Source organism: Cebidichthys violaceus, unplaced genomic scaffold, assembly GCF_023349555.1.
Source record: "Cebidichthys violaceus isolate CVI_PGR_0920_01 unplaced genomic scaffold, fCebVio1.0.p SCAF_22, whole genome shotgun sequence".
Taxonomy (NCBI): Eukaryota; Metazoa; Chordata; class Actinopteri; order Perciformes; family Stichaeidae; genus Cebidichthys; species Cebidichthys violaceus.
In genome coordinates, this window is record NW_027176395.1 from 3184054 (window position 1) to 3207731 (window position 23678).

General features: G+C 45.0%; 1 protein-coding gene across 3 annotated transcripts in view; it reads right to left on the reverse strand.

Annotated features, from left to right (window-relative positions):
* Positions 1-11300: 11300 nt before the first annotated feature.
* kiaa1109 (KIAA1109 ortholog) overlaps positions 11301-23678 on the reverse strand; it is a 66048-nt gene continuing 53670 nt past the window's right edge. For all 3 annotated transcript variants that reach the window (XM_068717620.1, XM_068717619.1, XM_068717618.1), the window contains 17 exons: positions 23510-23671; positions 23279-23418; positions 22843-23038; positions 22021-22221; positions 21644-21820; positions 20851-20988; positions 20141-20386; positions 19885-20038; positions 17718-17875; positions 17019-17208; positions 16372-16589; positions 15901-16152; positions 15589-15792; positions 14833-15027; positions 14155-14289; positions 13252-13417; positions 11301-12316 (listed from right to left, as the gene is read on the reverse strand). In XM_068717620.1, coding sequence (XP_068573721.1) covers positions 12100-12316; positions 13252-13417; positions 14155-14289; positions 14833-15027; positions 15589-15792; positions 15901-16152; positions 16372-16589; positions 17019-17208; positions 17718-17875; positions 19885-20038; positions 20141-20386; positions 20851-20988; positions 21644-21820; positions 22021-22221; positions 22843-23038; positions 23279-23418; positions 23510-23671 — 3149 coding nt within the window. In that variant the 3' untranslated portion in view covers positions 11301-12099. The remainder of the gene's footprint in view (positions 12317-13251; positions 13418-14154; positions 14290-14832; positions 15028-15588; positions 15793-15900; positions 16153-16371; positions 16590-17018; positions 17209-17717; positions 17876-19884; positions 20039-20140; positions 20387-20850; positions 20989-21643; positions 21821-22020; positions 22222-22842; positions 23039-23278; positions 23419-23509; positions 23672-23678) is intronic.

Sequence of the window (23678 nt, forward strand, 5' to 3'; positions counted from 1 at the left end):
CAGTCTGCATGTCTCTCCACCTGCTGCCTGTCCTATTAACCATTCCTGCGTCAAACCCATGGTCAAAACCACAGGACATTAACCCATTCACCGGCACTTAAATCCTAGACCTCATTATGGCATTTAAATCAGCATAAATCATGGGCATATATATATATATATATATATATATATATATATATATATATATATATATATATATATATATATGGTTTGTGTAGGCTGTCAGTGTCACAAACAATCAGTACAATTTGTCTTGGATTCAGCCCTGGCATAAGAAACACCACCGAGAACAACAACAACATGTAAATCAGTAAAGAGCCAGAGCTCTGTGCCAGCTTCCCCGAGCATGTTAAACCTCCACGGATACTGGCACAGATTAATTTCCGTGGACACGGGAGTGGGCCTTGCTTGTTTTCCTGCAGGAGGGGAGATGGCTCAGAGATGATTTTGGTGAGCCAGTCACCACTGACTCCCCACAGCTGGCCTGGGGGGGGGGGGATGCTGTCTGACTCCCACAAACCCCATCAGTGCCAAGCTCACGATGGCTTTTAGTTGTACAGACAGGCTTATACCTCTTCCAATAACCACCACTCTGTCAGGAGCAATAGAGGTTATAAATAGAGACTCTCCAACGCCTAAGTGCACACAGTACCTGAGAGGTGGTTGTACTTTGTGTGATTGCAAGTCGGTAATCTGTGACAGACTCGCCATTTTTTTGTATTTTTTATTAAATGATCAGGATTAGAGCTCTACGTCCATCTGGGAGGGTAACAATGATGGACAGTGTACTATTACAGCACAGCACTGTCTGAAAAGGTATCATCAGAGGATTGGGGAAGGTGTGATTGTCAGCGAAGATCCCCTCTCGCTTCGAACTTCAGTGACAGGCGTCCACTCGATGTTTCTCTGCAAGAATCTGATGAGACGGCGCGTGAACGCCGTTGTGGAATTCAGGCTAAATTGATTCCCCCAACTTATTGTTAGCAAATGCAGCAGTCCCTGTGGATTTCAGTACGCAGCCTTGAGTTTTAGTGGGATGAACACTCCTACAGGCAGAATGCGGTTGGCGAAGGTACAAACAGCGTCGGTGCGAAAGGAGGCAAGAAAAATATTGATTTATTCCAGCAAAAGCTAATGGAATGATTCAATAACGCAGATCATAAAGATGCAGAAGGAAACTAATGTGTCCATTAATTCTCACTGTCTGTAATAGCCTAAGAGTCATTAGTAGTGCTCAAACTTTACTTATCTTCAAAAATAAATCACGGTTGCTATGGTGAGACACGAACAAAGCCAGTGGTTATTTGAATGCATTGAGTTTGACCGCTATTTTAAGAGATTACCCCATTAAGCTTTAAAGGTGCCGGCTGTCTGATTTCTTTTTTTTTTTACCTTGGGACAGAGCCAGGCTAGCTGCTTCCCTTTGTTTCCAGTCTTTATGCTAAGCTAAGCTATCCGGCAGCTGGCTGTGTAGCCTCATATCTAGCGTACATGAGGACGGTATCAATCTTATCTAACTCTTGGCGAGAAAGCGAATACGCATATTTTACACATTTACACACAGGGAAGATGATGTTCTGGAGTGATGTAGCTCCACAGCATCTGGTTTCAGCCCTGTGTTGAAAGAAAAAGACCTCCATGCGTCCGTCCATCCGTCAGTTAGTTTTGAAGCTCCGTCAGTCCCTCCCCTGGCTTGCGATCGCAGCGCTTCATCTCTCTCTTGCATCTTTAACTTGTTAGAGGCTTTGAAAACCTCGTGTGAAAGCTTCAAAGTGACTTTTCTTTCCCTGATATAAATTTTTTTTTTTTTTTAATAAGCTCACTTTTCTGGGGTTGTGTTTTACATACCAGACTCTAGGCCTGTGTCTGGTATTCAAAACAAATCTTGTGGTCAACCGGTTGGTGGGCCAGTTTCGGCCATTCTTTTTTACCCTTCTTTGTTGCGGTGACTGAGGCTAAGGATGCACATATTTCTGGTGTTGTTCTTGCTTCTGAATACAGTGTTTGATCATCTAGCAGAGGCCACTACAACTAAACTTCCACCCCGGAGGGACCAGGTGAGGAGAACTTTTGGATTTTGACCAGGCGTTGCATTTCTCGAACTTTTTCAGTTTATGAACGATAACCAGTTGTGGAAGAGAACTTAGGTGGAACTTCTGTTTTAATCCTTTCATATCTTAAACACAGCCTTTGTGCCCGTGGCAGAATTCTTTGCTTGGCATTAAGTGCGCTGCCGTAATTTGCTTCAGCTTCTATCTTTCTCGTGGCCTACTGTACAACCTTTTCTGATCAAATTGTAAACTCATCACGCAGTAATCCTCTGCAGACAATAACAGGGGCCGGGTTCCCCAAAAGTTCACCCTAAGGTCTTTTATTTCTTGCATTCTCTCGGTCCGTCTTTGCTTCATGTTTCATAATGCATTCATCAGGTCACTACAGTCAAATCTAACAGTGGGCACACTTTGCATTTAATCTCTGACATGGCCATTAAATCATGTCCATGAGATGCCTACACTCGTTTAAAAGTATGTTATACTTGTTTAAACTTTTTTTGTTCTCCACGTTCATGCTTGGGAATGTGATGTAGTCCTTACAGCGACACCTAGCCTTGCTTGTTTGATGGCATTTGAGCGTAGGATGCAAGTAAACTTCCAGATGGTTTTAATTCCACAAATATTGGATTCATCGATCCAAAAAACAATGCCAAAGCAAGCGATTCTGACACTTTTCTGGCATCTACAGCCGTGCTAGCGGCTCTGTGAAGCTGTTCATGTACACACAGCGGTGCTATGAGCTACATGCTAACGCTAGCGTGGCAACATGCTCCCGAAAGTTAGAACAAAATGGTTAAATGTTTCCCAAGTTCATCATATTTGTTTGGTGTGTTAGCGTGCTAACTTTTGCTAATTAGCGCTACACAACGTAGCCTACAGCTGAGGCTAGCAGGGATGTCGTTAGTTTCACAGGTGCCCGACAAAGAAACCTAGCGATGTGCTGCTAGCATGGCTGCAAAAGAAGGCAACAGTTTGTGCCCCATTTACACCATCTGGAATCACAAACGAAAGCCTTCCAAAACTTACCATTCTTTGACGCTGAGCTAACTTACACAACTTTTACACAACTGCAACACTGTTAGTTCCCGCTCGACACAAACGCCTCTCCAACATCTGGCTGCCGTTGGGATTTTGCCCGACGCTGACAGAAGAAATCAACTCTCCTTTTTCGCATTAATTTCATTATTGATGGGCCTTTGTCAGCACAGATAGATTGAGTGGCTTCCTGCCGAGTCTGTCGGCTAAAACGCAACCATGGAGTCATTATGCTCTAAATGCATTTGTCATGTGTCATCCTCCCTCTGTCGTGTATTTGCTTGTCTCTTATCAACCTAAAGGGTTCGATAACAGACACACAAACAGATGAAGAAGCATACATACCTTGTTACTAACCTAGAAGCTGGATCACATCTGATGAATAAATTCCAAAAAGAGCTTTCTCTCTGGATTTTATATAATCAATGACCTCTTTGGTGTCTCTTTTATTTTGAATAATTATAGGTATTTAGTCACAATTGTGTTTTATACCTTGTTCTAGAAAATGCTGTCCTATAATGGAAATCAGCCTTGAGGGAAGGAAAACTTCATTGTAATAAAAACCTTTAGAAAAACAAATGAAATGAACAAAGATGGGCTGTTTGTACATATATAAGTTGTCAATACATTTCAATCTATACCCTCTCAAGGCCATTTTTAGTGTGAGTCAGTGGCTGACACAAATACTAACGCATATATGGCAGATTTCCTTTATGTTTATGGTCAGACAGAGACAAAATAGATACAAAATAGAATACATGCAGGTTTGTTGAGCTTATCTATAAAACAAAATCCTCACCTAAAAGAGAGAATATGTGGCAAAAGCATGCTGAAGACAAATTCAAGATTATTCAGTAAAAATCTTTTTTGACATCAAATAACTTTTGAGACGCAAGACAGAGAATCAGTAGATAAGTACAAGTCTGTGTTCCATAATTGGACTCTCTGGCAAGTCTGTACTCATGTACTCATCACATTGAAAAGAAAGGTTCAAATTGGATTATTAGCCAATACGATGCATTTTAAGAAAAGTGGAGAGGTTGCAGCACATGCCTTTGAGAAAGTTGCCATTCTGACAAAAGTTTCTGCAGCAGAGGAATTTTATGAGGGGAAAGTGCTCGCTAATACGGTGTCATATTAATACATCTCCAGTTCCAAAGTAAACTAAAAAAGGTCATATCAGTTTCTTTAAAAAGTAAAAAGGATTTCAAAAGAAAATCCTTCTACTTTCGCCAAGACAGATATAGGTTCATGCTCTCTGTGTCACTATCGTACCAGCTTGTATAAATTGGTGTTGGTCTGCGCACCATCGGAGAGACATGCGTACGGTTTTAATAAAAGACGTTTCCAAGTGGGAGCTTGTACTGTAGACGAACAAACGGACGAGACCTGGACTCGAGCTCTGTGCGACTTTTTAAGAGCTGCGTGCCTCCGGGAGATGAATCGTCTTACAGACAAAGGTCTATTAGAAAGATGGGATCTGAGACAGCTCAGCGCCAGAGCCAGATACCCACCTCAGTGCTTAAGTGAGTCGATTAATATTTCATGATCAAATCTCAAATGCTGCGCTATAAGGTCTAAAAGAGGTGAGACGGAGCAATCTCCTGGCTGCTTCCATTTAGTTCCTCTCAGTTTAGGAGGGAGAGTCATTGTGCTCTCCGGTAATCGAAAATCTAAGGGGAATTTTCTCTAAATGAATGTGCGGACTTGTTGACCTGCTCACTAATTGCCATTATACGACTTTTCAAAAGGACCCGGAGTGAAAGACCCACTGATAATATTGATTGAAGGCTTTTGTTCAGAATTGCTTGATTGAAAAGACACAAAAAAGTAGCCTTCAGTCAAGTTGTCTTCAGTCTGAATCGAGAGGCTGTACTTCCATCACCCCTTTAAGGGTGACGATCAGCCCATGAGGCATTTAATGCAAATAGTCCTAAGATGAAACGCCTCACATCCTTGTTTACATGAATTTGAATAACCATGAGTCACTGAACAAGCTGTGAGACAGCAGACGTATCTAAAGTTCACGTTGTGCCTTGAGAGAATGTTTAACTAAAGCACCAGTCTGGATGAAGTAATCAAGACTAAAGCAAAAAGGCTCAGGGGAGGTTCGAACTGAATACAATGTGCAACGTTGTAACGGTATTATTGCACTTTTGTCTTCATTTTATTGATGGTGCACATGAAAGAATACACTCAACTTGTTTATATAACATTTGCCAATGAGGGTTCATGGCCCCTGGTCACCTTGGCGAGGTAAATTGGCTCTTGCGGAATATAATAATTGGTGTTGTGTGCATGTGTTGACGTGTGTTTCTAAATGATTATGCAACTGCCGGTTTGTGGTTTGTCTGGGTGAACCTCAGACTTCATCTCTCACTGCCAGAGACGAGTCAGACAAGTGCCACAGGTGAGACCGGTCGGTCGGGTGACACGGCTGCTGCTCCTGGAGGCATGTAATTTCGCGAAAGAAAAAGAATTGACTGGTTTTGAGACGAGTGTGTGCCGATGCAGGGCGGCAGAACTCCGCTTGGTAGAAAGTAAACTAGACGGGTTGGCAGTTATTTTTTTTGGCTGTTCTCAACTGTTTCGCCATGTCCACTGAGCATTCCTAACATGTGGTTCAAATCAGATTGATGAATACTTACAGCAGTACTGTACAAAACATGTAACCCTACATTCACTTTCTTTTTTGACCACATGGGGAATATCGCAGCAAGCTGTTGTGTTACATATTATCAGCGTACAAAGTTGTTTATTACCACATTCAGTAGACACAGAGCAATGTTAATGTGGAGCCGTGTTTTTGTCCAACATCCTGCCTATACTTATAACATTGAATCTAATATTAAAGGCTTACATTCTGTTTGTTTTTACTGGTAATAAGAGTAAAAGGAGAGCCTCTTAACTCTGCCTAAATGCATTTATTTGCTCACGTTCATAAAGTATTTAACATGTGTTTTCAATGAAACAAAGTTGTGATTGTGAACGTACATCGCTTTGAAATGGCTGGTTTACTTATTCAAGATAATGTGATATGGAAAAGGCAGTTAGAATGGTGAGGAGTATTTATGCACACACTTGCCCCTTTTTTCGCGATTTATTGACAAAGCCTGTTGTTACATGGGTCGAGATGGTTTGCCATTTTTAAAAAGTGCGTCCCTCAGAAAAAAAATAGTTTGGGTAACACTATACGCTACAGTATATCTACCTAGCACTAAATAACAGACAGACTGAGTGAGCTAGCTTAGAGTCGGTGGAGAACAAAACAGGTGAGAGTGAATACTGGATTTGTAATCGCCAGAAACACGACTCCAACTGAATGCTGTTTTGCTGCATATCAATGAATGTGTTAAAAGATGATAATATATCAATGTTAGCAGCTTTTTTTAAAAGTGCACTGCCCCCAAGTGGCCAAAATATGTTAATGCAAGTTTAATTTGTAAGGCATACAGGCAAAACAACAAGCTAAAAAAAAAGAAGCTCCATATAAAGCTGAATGGAACTGTGGAGTTGGGTGGTTGTTGTCTTTGTACAGACACAGTTTAAAGAAGTTTCCCTGCTCTCGCTGAGAAATGACTCAGCTGTGTTTCCACAAGCCTTCAAACTGCTGGCTGGTGGGCGCACAAGGAGATTGAACCCTGTATACGTTGGCAATAGCACAGAAGCGCCACATTCAAGTGAGCAACCACTAGAGAGCACCAGCAGCTACGGCAGCTGTTCACGGCGAGGCGGTTCAGACAACACGGCGGTCAGGGAGGTCACCGCCAAGCAAGTGGAGACTCTGATTTATTCTGCGTGGCAGCGTTTCACAGCTCGAGCGGAGAACCGGGGAACGGAACATTTCGACTATCATACCATCGACCAGCTTCTCCTTTCAACACTTCAGCCATATTGTTACACCGAATTATTAAAGTGGAACACGCAATTAGAAATATAATCAAAGAGTGGCTCAAATCCCAATCTGCTTATTTGTAGTAAGACAGTTTAGTCGCTGTACGTCAGAACAGCGCTCTGCCATATTCAATTTAATGCAGTTTTGGTCTTTATTGTCCCAGATGGGCCCATTTGTTCTGTAGGGCAAAGGCTTAGAAGACAGCTTTGAAGGGGTTTCAAACGTTCTTCAAGGTATCGCGTCTTTGCTCTTCCTCTCCATCATCAGGCTAATGAGGAGATCCAAAGCACGGGGATAATTTGAGAAAGATGTGGAAAAAATACGAGCGTAAAAGGCCGTTTTCTGGAATGAAAGTAAAAAAAGCTGCGTGAAGTCATTACGTCTGTGAAGAAAACACCGTCAACGTTTGTTGCGTAGGTGTATGTTAGAGTGAACGGAGCTGTGCCTGGAATGAGAAGAGGCTTTTTGAAAAATTTTCTTATGTAACCGTTTCCAAGGAAATCACTCGCAATGATTTTTTTTTTCTGAATGAGTAGTAAATACCTTGACATCTTCCTTCTTCTTTTCCCATAGTGAATGTATTTTTCTAAATCGTCCACTATCATCTCTTGATGAAGCTTTTATCTTGGTTCAGTTCAAAGCTTTCTTTCTATTGAGACACCCTTTGTAAAGGGCAGTAAGTAGTAGCATAAGTAGTAACTAAAGGCTTCTTAATGGTTAATAAATCATTTAGTAATATCATTGGAACAGCTTTTGGTTTGTCAGATTGTGACAAATCCTATTTTGTAATAACACAGTTATAAATGTTGGTGTTTACCATTTATAGGGGGATCTATTGGCAGAAATGGAATATAATAATGCTAATTTAGTTTTCTTCATTGTATAATCACCTAAAAATAAGAATTGATGTGTATTTGTCACTTCACAATGAGCCGTTTAGATCTACATACGGTAGGAAGCCGTTTGTCTTCACGGAGCCAGCCGCCTTGTTTGTACAGTAGCCCAGAATGGACAAACCAAACACTCTTTGACATTAGCGATTTCATGTTTTCGCCGCAGCCTCCTACAAGCTTGGCATACGGTACAAGTTTCAGTTGGTTGCAATCTGCAACCTCACCACTAGATGACGCAGAATCCTACACACTGCACCTTTAAATGGTTAAATAAGAGAAGTGAGGCCGCTTCTTAATTGATACCATCTGTCCGGTAAATGTAAGGCAGCCAGTTAGCTTTGCTTTGCAAAATGACTGGAAACAAGGACAATTGTTTGAAGGTATACAAAGTCCATCTACCAGCTCCTAAAGCTCACTAAGTCTAAAGGCCAGGTTCAAAGTGTTCTTAATGATACCCCGTCTGTTTAATTTCTGTTCGCTGTCAGCTTTCTGCTAATGAAGATGTCATTCTGCAAAGAGAACGTGCATTCTGCTAAAACCACATATGGGAAACTATGGAAAGCTCCACCAGTAGCTCTCTGGTTCGCTTCAAAGCTTAGAGCCCTTTATGTTGAAAAGTTCTGTCCTCTGCAGATTAAAATATTCATTCTCCAGCACGGCCTTCTGCACTGTTTTAACTCCACCTCTCCCACCTTCTATTTAACAAAGACTGTCCCCCCCCCCCCCGTTCTGTTTTCTGTTTTGTTATTCAGTATCGGGACAGTAAACAGGGGAGCTGACTCGTCGTTAAGGAGGAGCTCAGATTGTGGGACGACTGGCTTTTGACTCCATCTGCTGGTCGCTCACTCGCTCCTAGGTTGACATGTACACTGTGTAGCTCTGGGAAGAGAGAGCGATGAAAGAAAAACAGCGCGGGGAATATGTAAAATAGAAGAAGAAAAAAAAAAACGACTTCAAAGGAAGGCTGCTTGTGCAGCAGGCAGAATAAAAAAAATAATGTCCAGCCAAGACAGAGACACACAGAGAGACACAGAGAGAGAGAGAAATAGAAAGAGAGAGAGAGAGAGACAGATGAGAGAGAGAGAAAGAGAGAGAGAGACAGAAGAGAGAGAGAGAGAGAGAGAAAGAGAGAGACAGAAGAGAGAGAGAGAGAGAGAGAGAAAGAGAGACAGAAGAGAGAGAGAGAAAGAGAGAGAGAAAGAAAGAAAGATTGAAAGAGACACAGAGAGAGATGAGAGAGAGAGAGAGAGAGAGAGAGAGAGAGAATTGAGTGTGTTCTCCCACACTGAGCTGTCTGGGTTTCCTCAGGTGACACTGCACTAATCTCACAGCATCTTCCTCTCCGCTGTGCCACCGCGCTCCCCATCACCCGCCAACGCACCATCAAAAATGCAAAAAGAAACCGTGGCATTGCATGGCATGAACAGAAAGTGGAACATGGCTCGTGGTGAGGAGGGGGGGGAGGTATCACAGTGGAGGAGATTAGCCCTGGTAGAGGGGGGTCTTACAGTCAGAGTACTGTATTAACAAAAGCCCCCAGTGAGCACAGCAGCAGGCCTTTTGAAGGATGAGGGGAGGGGTGTGGGGGTAGGTACTATGACTAACATTGGAGGAAAGTTGGTATAAATTACTAACTGACTCTTGTAGAACTTTACACGCTCATTAATTAACTTAAAAACCCTCAGAAATGGAAACAAATTACCGCCTGAAGAAAAAGAAAATGTACTATTACCATCAAAGCTTCTGATTAAACAATATGAGAAAATAAAAATACAATGGTTCATTAAAGATTCATCAGCTGTCTGACAGCCGTTTCATGGGAATGAGTGGAAAGTGAGCAGTGGGAGTCACCCTTGATTTAAAGCAACGAAAAAAGAAGAGCGCCACCCACGGAAACTACACATTATTAAAGGGGTGATGTAGTGCTGTGGTGATGTAGTGCTGTAGTGCTATGGTGATGTAGTGCTGTGGTGATGTAGTGCTGTAGTGCTGTAGAGATGTAGTGCTGTAGTGATGGAGTGATGTAGAGCTGTAGTGTGTAGTGATGTAGTGATGCAGTGATGGAGTGATGTAGTGCTGTAGTGCTGTAGAGATGTAGTGCTGTAGAGATGTAGTGCTGTAGTGCTGTAGAGATGTAGTGCTGTAGAGATGTAGTGCTCTAGTGATGTAGTGCAGTAGTGCTGTAGTGCTGTAGTGCTGTAGAGATGTAGTGCTGTAGTGCTGTAGTGATGTAGTGCTGTAGAGATGTAGTGCTGTAGAGATGTAGTGCTGTAGTGATGTAGTGCTCTAGTGCTGTAGAGATGTAGTGCTGTAGTGATGTAGTGCTGTAGAGATGTAGTGATGTAGTGCTCTAGTGCTGTAGAGATGTAGTGCTCTAGTGCTGTAGAGATGTAGTGACGTAGTGCTGTAGTGATGTAGTGCTGTAGTGCTGTAGAGATGTAGTGCTGTAGAGATGTAGTGCTGTAGTGATGTAGTGCTGTAGTGCTGTAGAGATGTAGTGATGTAGTGCTGTAGTGATGTAGTGCTCTAGTGCTGTAGAGATGTAGTGACGTAGTGCTGTAGTGCTGTAGAGCTGTAGAGCTGTAGTGCTGTAGTGCTGTAGAGATGTAGTGCTGTAGTGCTGTAGTGATGTAGTGCTGTAGTGATGTAGTGCTGTAGTGCTGTAGAGATGTAGTGCTGTAGTGATGTAGTGATGTAGTGATGTAGTGCTCTAGTGCTGTGGAGATGTAGTGACGTAGTGCTGTAGTGCTGTAGTGATGTAGTGCTGTAGAGATGTAGTGCTCTAGTGCTGTAGTGATGTAGTGATGTAGTGCTCTAGTGCTGTAGTGATGTAGAGATGTAGTGATGCTCCTCACGTCTCACAAGAGGCAGATTCGGAAAAGAAGGAAACTGAAGCAGCAGAATGAACCAATATTGTAGCATATTTGTTTTTTTGGAGTCTCGCTACCTGGTAAATTGAACACCATGCTGCTAGTTAATGATGCTGACTTTCTGTTATGAAAACATGAAACATTTTCATGTACTCCTAATGACAAAAATACGGCCCTTTAGAGCATAAAATTGGTGGAATTCACCTTCAACGAAAACAGAAAGGAGCCAGTTGAGGTGGTTCGGGCATCTGGTGAGGATGCCACCTGGGTGCCTCCCTAGGGAGGTGTTCCAGGCACAACCAGCTGGGAGGAGACCCCGAGGGAGGCCCAGGACCAGGTGGAGGGACTATATCTCCAAACTGGCCCTGGGAGAACCTCGGGATCCCCCAGTCAGAGCTGGCTGATGTGACCCGGGAAAGGGAAGTTTGGGGTCCACCTGCTGGAGCTGTTGCCCCCGCAACCCGATCCCGGATAAGCGGTTGAAGATGAGATGAATAATAAATACATTTAAATTAGTACCAACTGAACAAAAACAGACCTGAGCGTCATCTAAAATTGAATGGCAATATTTTTATTAAGTTAGGAAATCAACATATTTAAGAAATGTAATTATATACACTGGTTCTACTGTATGGATTTTTTTTTTTTTAAAAAGGACAAAAATAAGCTTGACACACCAAGCCGATACACGATATAGACTTTGCATTTCACATACCCATAAATAGTGATCTTGGTTTGAAATTATAATTACAAGTTCATGTCATCCTCGATACGGATGATGTGCAGTAACCTCCCATTATTTATTTGTTCACATCAAAAAAAAATAAAAATACAAATCAAGAACACAGTCACTGAACTGTTCTTAAATATCTTAAAACTACACTATAAAATACATAAAGCATATCTACCATGTGTTCCATGGGAAACAAAGAAAAGGCAATGGTATAAGAAATCATTTCTCATGAAATATTGGTAAGCCTTAAAATAAACTTTCAAGCGATTTCAGTAAGGTCATGTACAGCAGGTAAGAGAGGCAGGTGTTTTCTTTTTTTTTTAAGGGTTTTTTTTCTTCACCAAAGCAATCAAATAATTCTAACACTTTGTTCAAAATATACAGAAAAAAACGAGATCGGTGCAAAACGCTTCAGTCTGAGCTGCTAGTGGCGTACGCCGCAGTAAACAAACTAGGCTGAACTTCACAGGCTGTAGCAGGTTCAAATGGAAACGTTTGACAAACGTGTTGTACAGTAGTGGCTTGTTGTAATACGGTAATCCAGTGTCGTTGACCTGTAGGGGAAACGCCCGCACGGCCCAGATTACGGCGGTTGCGGCGCATTCCTCAGTGTTCCTCAGTGTTCCTCTTTGTCCCGGCCTTTCTTGTCCTTCTCGTCCTGCAGGGCGGTGCCCAGCTTCTTGATGAGCACCGACAGCACCTTGTCCAACGGGTCCATCACGCCCCTCTGCAGCCACTTGGGGATGGTGGTGCGGGCGTGGTGGAAGCCCAGCTTTTGCAAGATGTAGTCCACGCCCACCGGGTCAATCTTACGTCCCGTCCAGGAGATGAGCCTGAGAACGCAGGAAGACTTTTTAAAAAAAACTACAGACACTAAGTAGTTCTTTGCATCTTATTTCAGTTATTACATCTAAAGTCTATGAGCATAAACAAATACAATGCTACTTATTTAACCATCCAACAGCATTCAAAATTAAAAAACTGTCTCCATCTCAACCATCTCGATCAGAACATCCTGGAATCCATTTTCATGACATTTTGTGAAGAAGATTGTTGTTATTGCATCATCATTGATAGGTGACACTTTTTTTTTTTCTTTCTTTTTTTTAACCTTATTTTAATCTTAAATAAGGTAATCAAAAGTCATGAGGTCCCCCTGCATAAATAAAGGATGAATAAATAAATAAAAACATTGTGTGAGTCTGTTCCTTCTTACATGATAATTCCTGTGTTGTTTTATCCAATCATGTTCTATTTTTTATTTCTTTTTTTTGTTAATCGTGATTCGAGATAAAAACCCAACCCATCCCCAACTACAACATGCTGCTTAACCATTAAGCATCTAATAAATACATAAATATTCTCATATGTAACCTGTGAGGAGCATTTTTTCTGCATATTGAGTACTTTTACTTTTGATACTTTCAAATGCCACTATCATACTTGTGCATACAAGTATGCACAACAATACTTGTGCATAATCACACATTTTGTGTGATTATGCACACATTTTGAGCATAGAACTTTTTTAGTTTCTATTTCATATGTGTGGCTTGGATTTCTTCCTGTTTTTCCCATCATACACTGATGCATGACGGCCTTGTTTATTTGAATTTGCCGGTTTGCCTGACTGTGACCTGGCGTGGCCACGAAGGTCACAGAGAGTGACCTTCACAGCTCACACTGCGTCACGAGCGCTCTTCGCCCTCCGCTGCTTTTCGAGTGAGCGTTATTCACGAGTGGGGCGCTGTGAATGAATTTGTCTGACCTGAGGGTGGGCTCTAAGTGCCAGGTGTTACACATGAACTCCCTCCAGTCCACCGTGGTGTAGTTGATGCCGTCGTCCTTGTCCTTGTCTGTTGAGCTCTCATCGTGCAGCGCCGTGGGGCTCTTCTGACCGGGCCGCGCAGCGAACATCCGCGGGGCAAAGAGGGCTGAGGACACACAGGAGGGGGGGGAAGGAGAGAGGAGAGAGGCTTTAAGGATGCTCCGCTGCCCTGGTGTTCTTTGTTAACATGGCAAACACATTCTCCAGCAACAACACCCAGGGCCAGAACACAATAAACATTCATTAACATCCCCGAAACCTCGAAAGCGTGCCTCTGGACTCTCTTCACATTCAAATACCCACCTGGCCTGCTTTGATTAATCAGGAGGGGGATCAAGCTCTGGTGCGAAATTGTTCCGACGCTCGCCTCTCTTCTCTTTCCATTCAGCCGCAGAACAAACAGAACAAAGTCTCGGGCGCTATTCTAATTGTCACGAAGAATGCGAGGTTTCCGGCATAAAAAGGGTGTTAATTTGTTCCTCGGTCACAATGAGAAACCACTTAAAATGCTGCCTGCGTTGAGCACTCCGACCGGCCCGCTGTGTGCGAAAATAACACTCAGCGGCCCGACAGCGTACAGACAGCTTCCAAAGCGAGGGAGGCAGACAGACGTGGTTCATATTGTTATTCTCTTTATCGACGCGTCTGGTTTAGAACGCCGGGGGCCATTTTCACTCTCAAATCAAAACGGTCGGCACTGCCGCACCTGTCGCAGACGACTCTGGAGTTTGTCCCAAAGAGCGCGGCCGGTCGGAAGGACCAAACGCTGCTTATTGTCTCTCGCTGACTGGCTGACTTGAGGAATGAATGATGTAGTGGCGAAAAAAAAGAAAAAAAACAAACCTTTCTCCTTCTCCTTCAGGTAGGCAGACACCAGGTCGTGAAGGAACATGATGAGCTCGGCGTCCATGGTGACGCAGATGTGGTCCGTGAACTCCGTCACCACGCTGCACTCCACTTTGGGTTTCCTGTCGGCGTCTGGAACAAATGAAGACAAACGATAAGAGACGAGAGGACAAACCTTTGATTCTCGTATTTTGACTTCCTGGACGCTGGTAGCGTTAGCGTTAGCTAGCGGGATGAATTCTGGCGGGAAAAAAAACAAACAACGTCATACAAGAACAAAATGTGTTTTTCACAAGTTTGCAGCTATGGATCATTAGTACAGGGATTGTAAAGGGGACATGGGGGAGGTCTGTATCTAGAGTTGCCAAGCGCTCTTATAGCGGTGGGTGCAACGAGGCGGAGGGACCCTTGGGTGCCCTCGCCAGCTAATTTGTGTCTCGTTTATCTTGTCTTCATAATTGAGGCCAATCTCAAAATAAAATTCCATGAGCCTCTCTCTCCCACGGGTATGAGCGCTCCGTGGTTGTAAGGTCGTTTCCATGGTGCCGAACTTGACCAGGAATTACATCGATTTCTGATTTATTAATTTTTCTTACATCGAGCTAAATGAAATCGTCAGATGCGCTACTGCCTCCTTTATGTACCGTTGCATCACTTTGCGGGCTGCAGTCCTACCTGTTAGAGACGGTTCGTCGGGATCCTGCACGTGGATGGACTTGAAGTCCAGCTGCATCCTGGGAAGAGCGAAGATCGTCTCCGTCTCATGGTTGTAGCTGGAGGAGCTGCGGAAGCTGCTCAGCAGGCTGGCGCTTTTGGCGGCCGCTCCGCTCTCCTGGTTGTTGGCTTCCACGTTCCTGAGCAAGTTCAACTCTGAGACGGGGGACATAAGACGCGTCAAAGCCTTCGTTGAATACTGTCTGCGCCTATTTTACATGTAAGATAACGGGCGGCAGCTGAAAGGAACGGCAGACGGAGAGAAGTGTCTTTTTGAAATCGTCTTCTTTTAGTCAGAGCTGTCTGAAGTTGAGAAAAGTTGAAAGTGTTTGAAGACACTACAATGAAGCAACCATTTGCATTTCGATATCACCTCTAATACTGAATTTATTAAGGCCAGATGTGACCGATCCACATGTTTCCAGTCTATCTTAAAACCATGACGTAACATTATAACACTATTCAGTTGATGTAATTGTTCACACTGGCAGTGAAGAGATCCAGTTTCATTGTACATGTGTTGTTTCCAGACAGATTGAATACAATGGGAACCTTAAACACTATTCATTATTATTATTATTATAATATTCAGTGTTTCCAGTATCATTTTAAATTTGGGAAAAATAAATAAGATCTGTACTCCATTTTTTTAAGTGGAACCGGTATGCGTGATGACATCATCACATTCACATAGATTCACATAAATCAAAAGGTTACCTTCATTCCTCATGGCAGTGACGTAGTTGAACCATTCTTTGACTGTGGCGACTCCATGTGGGGGGTTTTCGTGACGCCGGCGGGTTATTTTGGTTATGGTGGCCATTGGACTTTCGAGTGCACCACAGGGTTTGGTCACCATGGTGTTGTGACCGAGATGGAAGTCCAGTGTCTGAACAATGTAAGTAGAATCGTCTTTGGAGCCTGGACCGGACGGAAACACAAGAGGGTCGTGAGAGAGGGATTATGGGCGGCGCCAAATGTTGTTTTTCATTACGTAGTCCAGTCCCACAATGAACATTTTTGTCTCACCGTCCTCCCAGATCTTCTGCGCCTCCGTCCAGAAGGCGATGTTGGGCTCCTCCAGGTGGAACAGAGCCCACGACTTGGAGCGGAAGTTGGGCCCGTGGAAGCAGGCCAGGGTCATGTGGTTGCCGTGGAGGCTCATGGAACCGCCCAGCTGCACGGCGTCCTCGGGAAGGGGCATCTGGAAGAGGGAGATGTGGCAGCCGGCGATCACCTTCAGCACGCCGGGCCAGTGGCGGTGATGGGCGGCGTCCATGTCTGTGGGAAAACAAAAGACGACGGTCGGGAGACACGGAGTGAGACGCCGACCTGAACGTGAGGCGCGCTGCTGACAGGATCAGTTCAGCGCATTATGTTTTTAATCTCCAATCTCTGTTTAACCAATGCTGCATGTTTGAAACCACCTTGTCAACTGTTGTGTACAAATTAAGCGCATTAGAATTGCAAATCAGTTGTGGGGGGGGGGGGCATGCTTACAGAGCTCCGCGGAGCCTTTGTCAGCGTTGATGACGGGGGTCTTGGGGGGCAGGTAGGGACCGGGGCCCCAGGTGGAGAGGGCCCGCTTGCTGGTGTCGAACTGCTGAGTGAAAAACTCCTGCAGCTTCATGCCGATCTTGATGAGGTCCGGCGTGGTGGAGCGGGAAATGATCACCTGGAAAATATCCCACTGCAAGTCTCCGTGGACGAAGATTTCACTGGGGGGGGGGAGGGGGAGGGGGGGGGGGGGATAGAAGATTAAGACACGGCAGGAAAGCAGACGGTAGTAGTGGAGATAAAACAGCACTGCATCTGGAAGGGCAGATTTGAGTCTTCACTTTGTTACACTGGCTTGCCTCGTAATTAAGGAAGCCCTAATGAAGGTCTAAAGAACCACAACATGCGTTCTCAAGAGCGCTTGATGCGGTTACTTCTGCTCATATGGACTCAGGTGGTGGTAGTTCTACCAGGCGACATGAACCGAGATAAGAAACAAGAGCAAAGCGATTTCCCAAAGAGAAAAAAAACACTTCATGTACTCGCTGCACAATAAATCTTAGCATTCTATCTAGAGCGCTATATTACAACAACCAGGAAGCGTCGCGTTGCTCGACGAGCCGCCGCCGCCGCCGCCTTCATCTCCATACCTTTTCTCCGACAGGCTGGTGTCGACGGTGCACAGGTTGACCTTCCACTCGTCTTGGAGCTGCAGGTCGGCGTTGCTGAAAACTCCCATCAGGATGCTGGAGCCCATGTAGTCCACGCGCGCCTCCGTCGACCCCATGGTGATCTGGATCTTGTGGCTGGGCTGCTGGTTGGGGTGTTCTGAGATGTGGGCTGGAAAAAAAAAAAAAAAAAAGGACGGCGACAGTTAGCGCCGCAGCTTTAAGCGGCCGATTATAACGTGATGTAAAAGGGATTATTTAGACTGAACTAGCGGTAATTTCAGGATAAGAAAATCCTTAAGAAAAGTTGCCAAACTATAAATATATTTTAATATTTATATTTTTTTTTTTCAGGAATACTCATACACACAGGTCTTGAGAAATACTCCCTTCTAAATACCTTCTATTTACAAATGTATATAACATCTAAATACATCCTATATTAGCTTCTTTAACCACCAAAATGCAACACATAAAATGTAAAGTACAGATTGACACAGTGTGTGTAGAACAGTGGGAGTTAAATGTGAGAGTGTTTATACGTCTGCATCTCATCTCTGCACAGCTCCCAGTGTCGAGTGAGAGCTCTGCACTAAACTCTGGCTCGGGTCCACATCCAGTGTACAAGAGCCGCTAACGAGGTGCAGAAAAACACCAGATGTCGACGCTTTGTTTACTCACAGACCATCTCCAGGGTGTTCACGTCGATGTTGCCGCCCACCACCCCGCCCTTGGAGTCGAGCTTGGAGCGGCCGAGGCCGACGGACATGCTGATCTCCCGGTCCCGGTTGCTGCCCACCGACAGTCGGCCCTGACTCTTCAGCCCGCTGGTGGTCCAGCTGCGGGGGGGGACAAACACGAACTGTGAGCTCCCCTGAGACGCCGCTGAATAATGAGGAAAGGACTCTCACCGGCAGACCGGCAGACCTCGGAGCTCTAAACCCGATCGACTCGTCGGCCTTTTTAGACGAACACGTCACGATGAGTGAATTGACTTTATTCATTCAGCATCTTTCATGCACAGACTGCGGCACAAAGCGCTTTACATACAATTCACAACAAAACTCCAAAAAATAGTTTAAAAAACGACACGCATACTTGAGGAGGAAGGGTGAAGACGAGTGGTGCTTTAAGAGAATAAGAGAAAAATCATAAAAGCTGTTTATCAGGGAAAATAAAAAGATACGTTTTGAGTTGGCGTTTAAAAACTGTCCACTGAGTCAGCAAGTCTAATATTTAAAGGGCAGAATGTTCATTATTTTGGGGGCGTTGTGACTTAAATTAGCGATCCCTAAAGGTTTCTGAGCGGCTGTGGAGGTTCTTATGGTTCTGGGGAGGATCATAAACGATGGGGAGTCTGTGATGTTAAAAGGCAACGAGGACATTCAGCGCCTCAAAAACTAAAAGAAAGACTTTAAAATCAATTCTAAAAAGACACAGGGAGCCAGCGTAGGTCGCGTAAAAACTGGAGTTATATACAGCAATTGCTCATTTCAGTTGTTAAAAAGCTTGGCAGCGGCATTCTGAACGCTCGGCAGTTTTTTGCAACGGCTGCTTTTGGGGAGGTCAGCATCCGGAGCGTTCAGGACGACCAGAAACAAAAGCACCAACAAGCTTTTCAGCATCTTGCTGGCTCAGCAGACGTCTCGTCTTTTGCTATATTGCTCAAACGCTAAAAAGGCCAGATTTTGGGCAACGAATTAGGATGAGGTCAGAATCTCAGATGACGCCGAGGTTTCTCTTAGTGAATGTCTAAGTACAGCTTCTTATGCAGTGCTCTTGCTTTAAAAAAACAAAACAAAAAAAACACCTTCGCATGAATGTTTTCATGACGGAGGAATATCCTAAATAATTTAAACTAGAGTTAGAGAGAGCGATGCCTCGTATAAAAACGGTGCCGGCTCGGTTACGAGGGCGTTGCGTTCGTCAATGATTCAGCAGGATCCTTTCGGCCGCAATTCAAGACCTAACCGCGGCGATGAAAGTCGAAAACGGCCGCTCGTCATCGTGACCGGTGAAATACAGCGGCGGAGGAGAGATGGATGGAGCCCATAAGAGAGCGGGCGATAAAGGAGCTGGGATATAAGCGAAGGCGGGAGATAAACGATGGCGGCTAGGAGACATAAGTCCACACCGGCTCCAATAAGTGTAAATAAATGATACAGATTCTTTGGCACTACAGCGGTGTTTTCCAGACGGGATGGTGTAACGTCATGGCCGACACGAATCCCTTACACGTTTAAGTTTGAGGCCAATTTGTGGACATACTGCAGTCTGTTTGTGCACCAATATTTCTATTGCGTCGTCGGTTTCCGTTTTTTGGAGAGACGGTAGAAAACATAAGGAATAAACTGCTAGAAAAAGTTCATCTAGAGTGGGGATACTTCAGCATGAGATTTACATTTTATTTATCCTAGGAATACATTCATTATTATATTTTGGAAAATACATTTATTCACTGTTTTTGCCAAGAGTTAGATGATACGATTAACACCACTCTGTTGTCTGTACAGCAATGACCAGCTCCTCTAAAACTCACTCATCAACACATTATATCTCATTTGTTTTTCGTCCATATGCAACCCTGCTGGTCACCTTTGAACTGAGCCAGCTGTTTCCAGGCGTTATGCTAGGCTAAGCTAACCATCTCCTGGCTGTGGCTTCATATTTAGCATTTCAACATTATTGGTATCTATCTTGCCTGTCTGAGAAAGAGCTTATAGATAGAAATGTTGCCTTAAAACCAGTATTATTAGTATTTATTATGTTATTTAACAGTATTCAGACCTTTGTGCTCTGCAGTGGAATCGATCTTCCCATTTAACTCACAGCACTTTACACCACTCACGTGTTGTTTCCCATGACGTTGCTCATGTTCATTTGGACGGTGAGCTGCTTCAGGTTGATGGCGAACACCACCAGCGTCTCCCACGGCGCCCCCTGCTGACCCGCCGCCTTGCCATTCTTACTGAAGGAGGGGGTGGAGGTCTTCGTCACCGAGTCTAGACGAGAACGAACGGCGATTATTATGAGCATCTCGTACAAGCCGTCGTTGCATTTTGTAATCTTCCACTTTCACTTAATGGCGTGTGATTTGCAGTCACCTCTCCTGGGAGCGGAGGAATCGGACACGCTCCTGGTGCGACCGGGCGCGGGGGACTTGAGGTGGCCCAGCCCCCCCGGGGACATGTTGCTTCCGGTGGAGTGCTCCGAGAAGACGTTGGGGGACTGGGGCATGTGCTGCGTCCCCATGCTGCCGTCCCACGTCCTCCAGTAGGCTTTCCGGCTGGACTCGGGGGACAGGTGTTGGGTGACGTTCTCGGCCGAGTCCGGGGTGGCGGGGCCGGAGGCTGAGGCGCGGTAAAGGTTGGGAGACGTGTAAGTAAAAGGACAGCCGTGGAAATGTCAAAACGGAGCAGTGGGAGGAAATGTTGGCCGAGGGAAGGTCAGCGAGATGGGATATTAAAAATGAACACAAGTTTAAACCCGTGGAGATTGGTAGGTAGACGAAGGCCAAACATGAAAAGTCATGCATTTCCTTCCATATCTCTGCATATTTCTACACTAAGCACTTTTATTCTATTCTTGTGTCCACACTGCTTATTTTAATTGCAGGACATGTTAAAAGTAAGCAGCTGTAGCGAGACTCTTTTTGGGGAAACGCATGTCAGAAGCACAGAAATGCTCTCTGCTCAGTGCGTTAGACGCCCAGTGAAAGCCGGTGGTGATTTTGGAGCAGCAGAGTGGTAAAACCATTCCATACTTATGCATCAACTCGACAAAGACCGACCCCCGACACGGGTCAGAAACTCACCCGGCAGGTTGATGGTCTGGTCTCCCAGGAAGAGGCGCCTGGCGATGCTCCGGCGGTACCAGGCTCTCGGGAAGGCCAGGATCTCGCTCAGTCGCCTCATGTCGTACTTGAAGGAAGCCGAGCCAATGTCACACACAGCTGAGGGGAGAATACCACATTTCTTCATGCATGAGTCACACTTTTTTTTAATTTTTTTTAAAAAGGTGTGCAAACAAGTAGCATATGCTCCTTGAAACGAATCTATAGGGCAAGAATAAGCACTTGTGCATCCTGTCAGAGACCCATCTTCGAAGCAGAGAGAGTCTAGTCTAGCCTGCCTGACTCATTGCTCCTTTGTCTGTATGTGTTTGTGCAGTCAGAAGCCGTGGCTCTGAAACATCAGCGGCCAACAACTGCGCTTGTGTGTCGGTGAATCCACGGCGCTGTCCGTGGTGCTGAAGTAGCAGATAGATTTGGAATCGTGACTATTTCTCTGAGCCCTGCTCGGTTTCGTCTTGGATCTTTAAAATTCTCCCGAAAACTAAAAACATCCCAGATGTTAAAAATGTACTAATCGCCTACTGCCGATAATGTATTTCATACCTCCTAAAGATCCTACGCTGTGAGTATTCAGCTTCACTTCAAACTGAATTTATAAATTTTCCTAATATTCCTTCACTTTTGCTGGGAATTTATCCATTTCCCTGAGTTCCCCTGATTGCATAAAGTCCATTCCAAGTCTTCTGAGCCTTGAACCGACAGCATTAGTCAGTATAAACCGCTGCACGTCTTCTTCTGGGGGTCACCGACGTACCTGAGATGTTGATGAGGGTCGTGTCCATTTTGCCCCCTTTGGCGGGAATAAAGCTTTCAATGAAGGTGGGGCCTCCGGTACGCCTGATCCTGGACAAGCTGACCTTCACGAACTCCAGGTTGATACTCAGAGAGTCTTTTCTTCCTGTTACTGAGGAAGGCTCCTCGTCTACTGTACCTTGAGGAGAGAGAGCGATTATCAGGACAATCACTCGACGTCAGTTTTATTCTACATTTGTTTGTAAAGTCACGGTTATCCCCACATCCACCGGATCTAGAGGGTTGGTACATCACATCCACGGTGAAGCGACGTCACAGACCGCAGCCGTGTATTATCGGCCCATTAGAATACTCAGACACACTTTCCCTTTTCCGTACCTAATGGCCCTGGGCCCGGCGGCAGGCCTGTCACAGCGGATTTCTGCTTTCCGGCGCCGTAGGGGTGGAAGACGTAGAGGGAGAAGTCAGACATGCAGGCGGTGAAGCTGAGGCCCGAGGAGTTACTGGGGGGGCCCGTGAGGTCGGACTGGCTGCTGCTGTGGCGGCTCCTGCCCAGAGGGCTCCCCAGCAACGGAGATGCTGCAAGGAGGCAGAGGAGGGAGGAAACACACGGGAGGAGGTAAGACAGGCAGCAAGGCTTAAAATAGCTCAAACGTGACACCCAACAGCAGACCGTTTTTTGGAAGATTTGTGTTTTAATCTCGTGTCACAAAAACATCGGATTTTCATGCGTCCGAGACGCGGACCAAGCAACATCATTGAGAGGACAAGGCCAGTTGGAGTAGAGAACCAAAGGAATCGTCTGCTGACTTGTTAAAGTATATTAATGCATTGTTTTTCTTTTGGCTTAAGAGTAAACTGTACATTTACTGTTGGATATGCCTGGACTAAAAACAAAAAGATGGAATATACAGAGATGCTCTGTAAAATAGCAAAAAATAGAGGGGGAAAAAAAAAAAAACATGTCAAAAGTTGCATGATGTTGCAAAAAGACTGACTGGAGGGCAAAAATAATGAATGAATGAGAACAAGCTGTGAGCAACGTTAAATCACACAGGGCCCACACAGAGCACGGAGTGACAGCTTACACATATGCTCACTGAGCTTCGAGAGACTTCAAAAGAAAACTTTTTTTTTTTCCCTTCACATCTCTCTGCACGCATTAGAGCCTTATTATTCCGCAAGACGCGCTCCACGTACTTTTGCTGGGGGGCGGTTTGGGGATGTGTTGCCCTGGCGGAGTGGAGGAGGGGTGGTGAGGTCCCTCGGCGGGGTGGGCTCCGGTCGGGGTCTCCAGCTCGCCACGGTTCGAGGAGAAGACCAGGTCTAAGGAGGGCAGCTTGAGCATGCACTCCACCCTGGACATCGGCAGGCAGCTGAAGCGGATCTGAGAGGGCTGCAGACACGGGCGATAGATAATACAAAGGGACCGATTGAATTAAATAAATAAATAAATAAATAAATATGATTTTAAAAAAAAAGTAAAACAGCTCTTATGAGAAAATGCGAGAAGGTTATTTGTGTTGCTGCTATAATCTAACGTATTAATCAAATGTCTTAAAAGATAAAGATTAAGCTAAAGCAATAAAGATCCTCGTGAAAGACCGGAAAGAACAACAGTCAGGTGTGTCGGTACCTGGACTCTGACGTAGACAACCACGTCCACGGGGAACGAGGAGTAGGCCGACGTGGACGAGGACACCAGAGAGGTGGTGGACTCCTCCAGCTGCTCCACCGGGTCAAACTGACCCATGTCCTCCTCCTGGGAAGCCACCGCTGACGGGAAGAACACAAAGACAAGCGGTGAACACGAGAAAAGCGCCGACTGCCAACGCGAGGAAAGATGAGACGTTTCAACAAGACACACCTGCGTAACCTCTCTCCACCGGAGTGATGGGAATGGTCTCCAGCGCTTTCTCCAGGAAGTCCAGCAGACAGGGGCTGATGACCATTTCCTCCGGCAGAGTCTGCAGGGCCACCCAGGCGTACAGCTTGGCCGTCTTTACCCCGCCGCTGCCTTTACCTTTGGCTGCAAG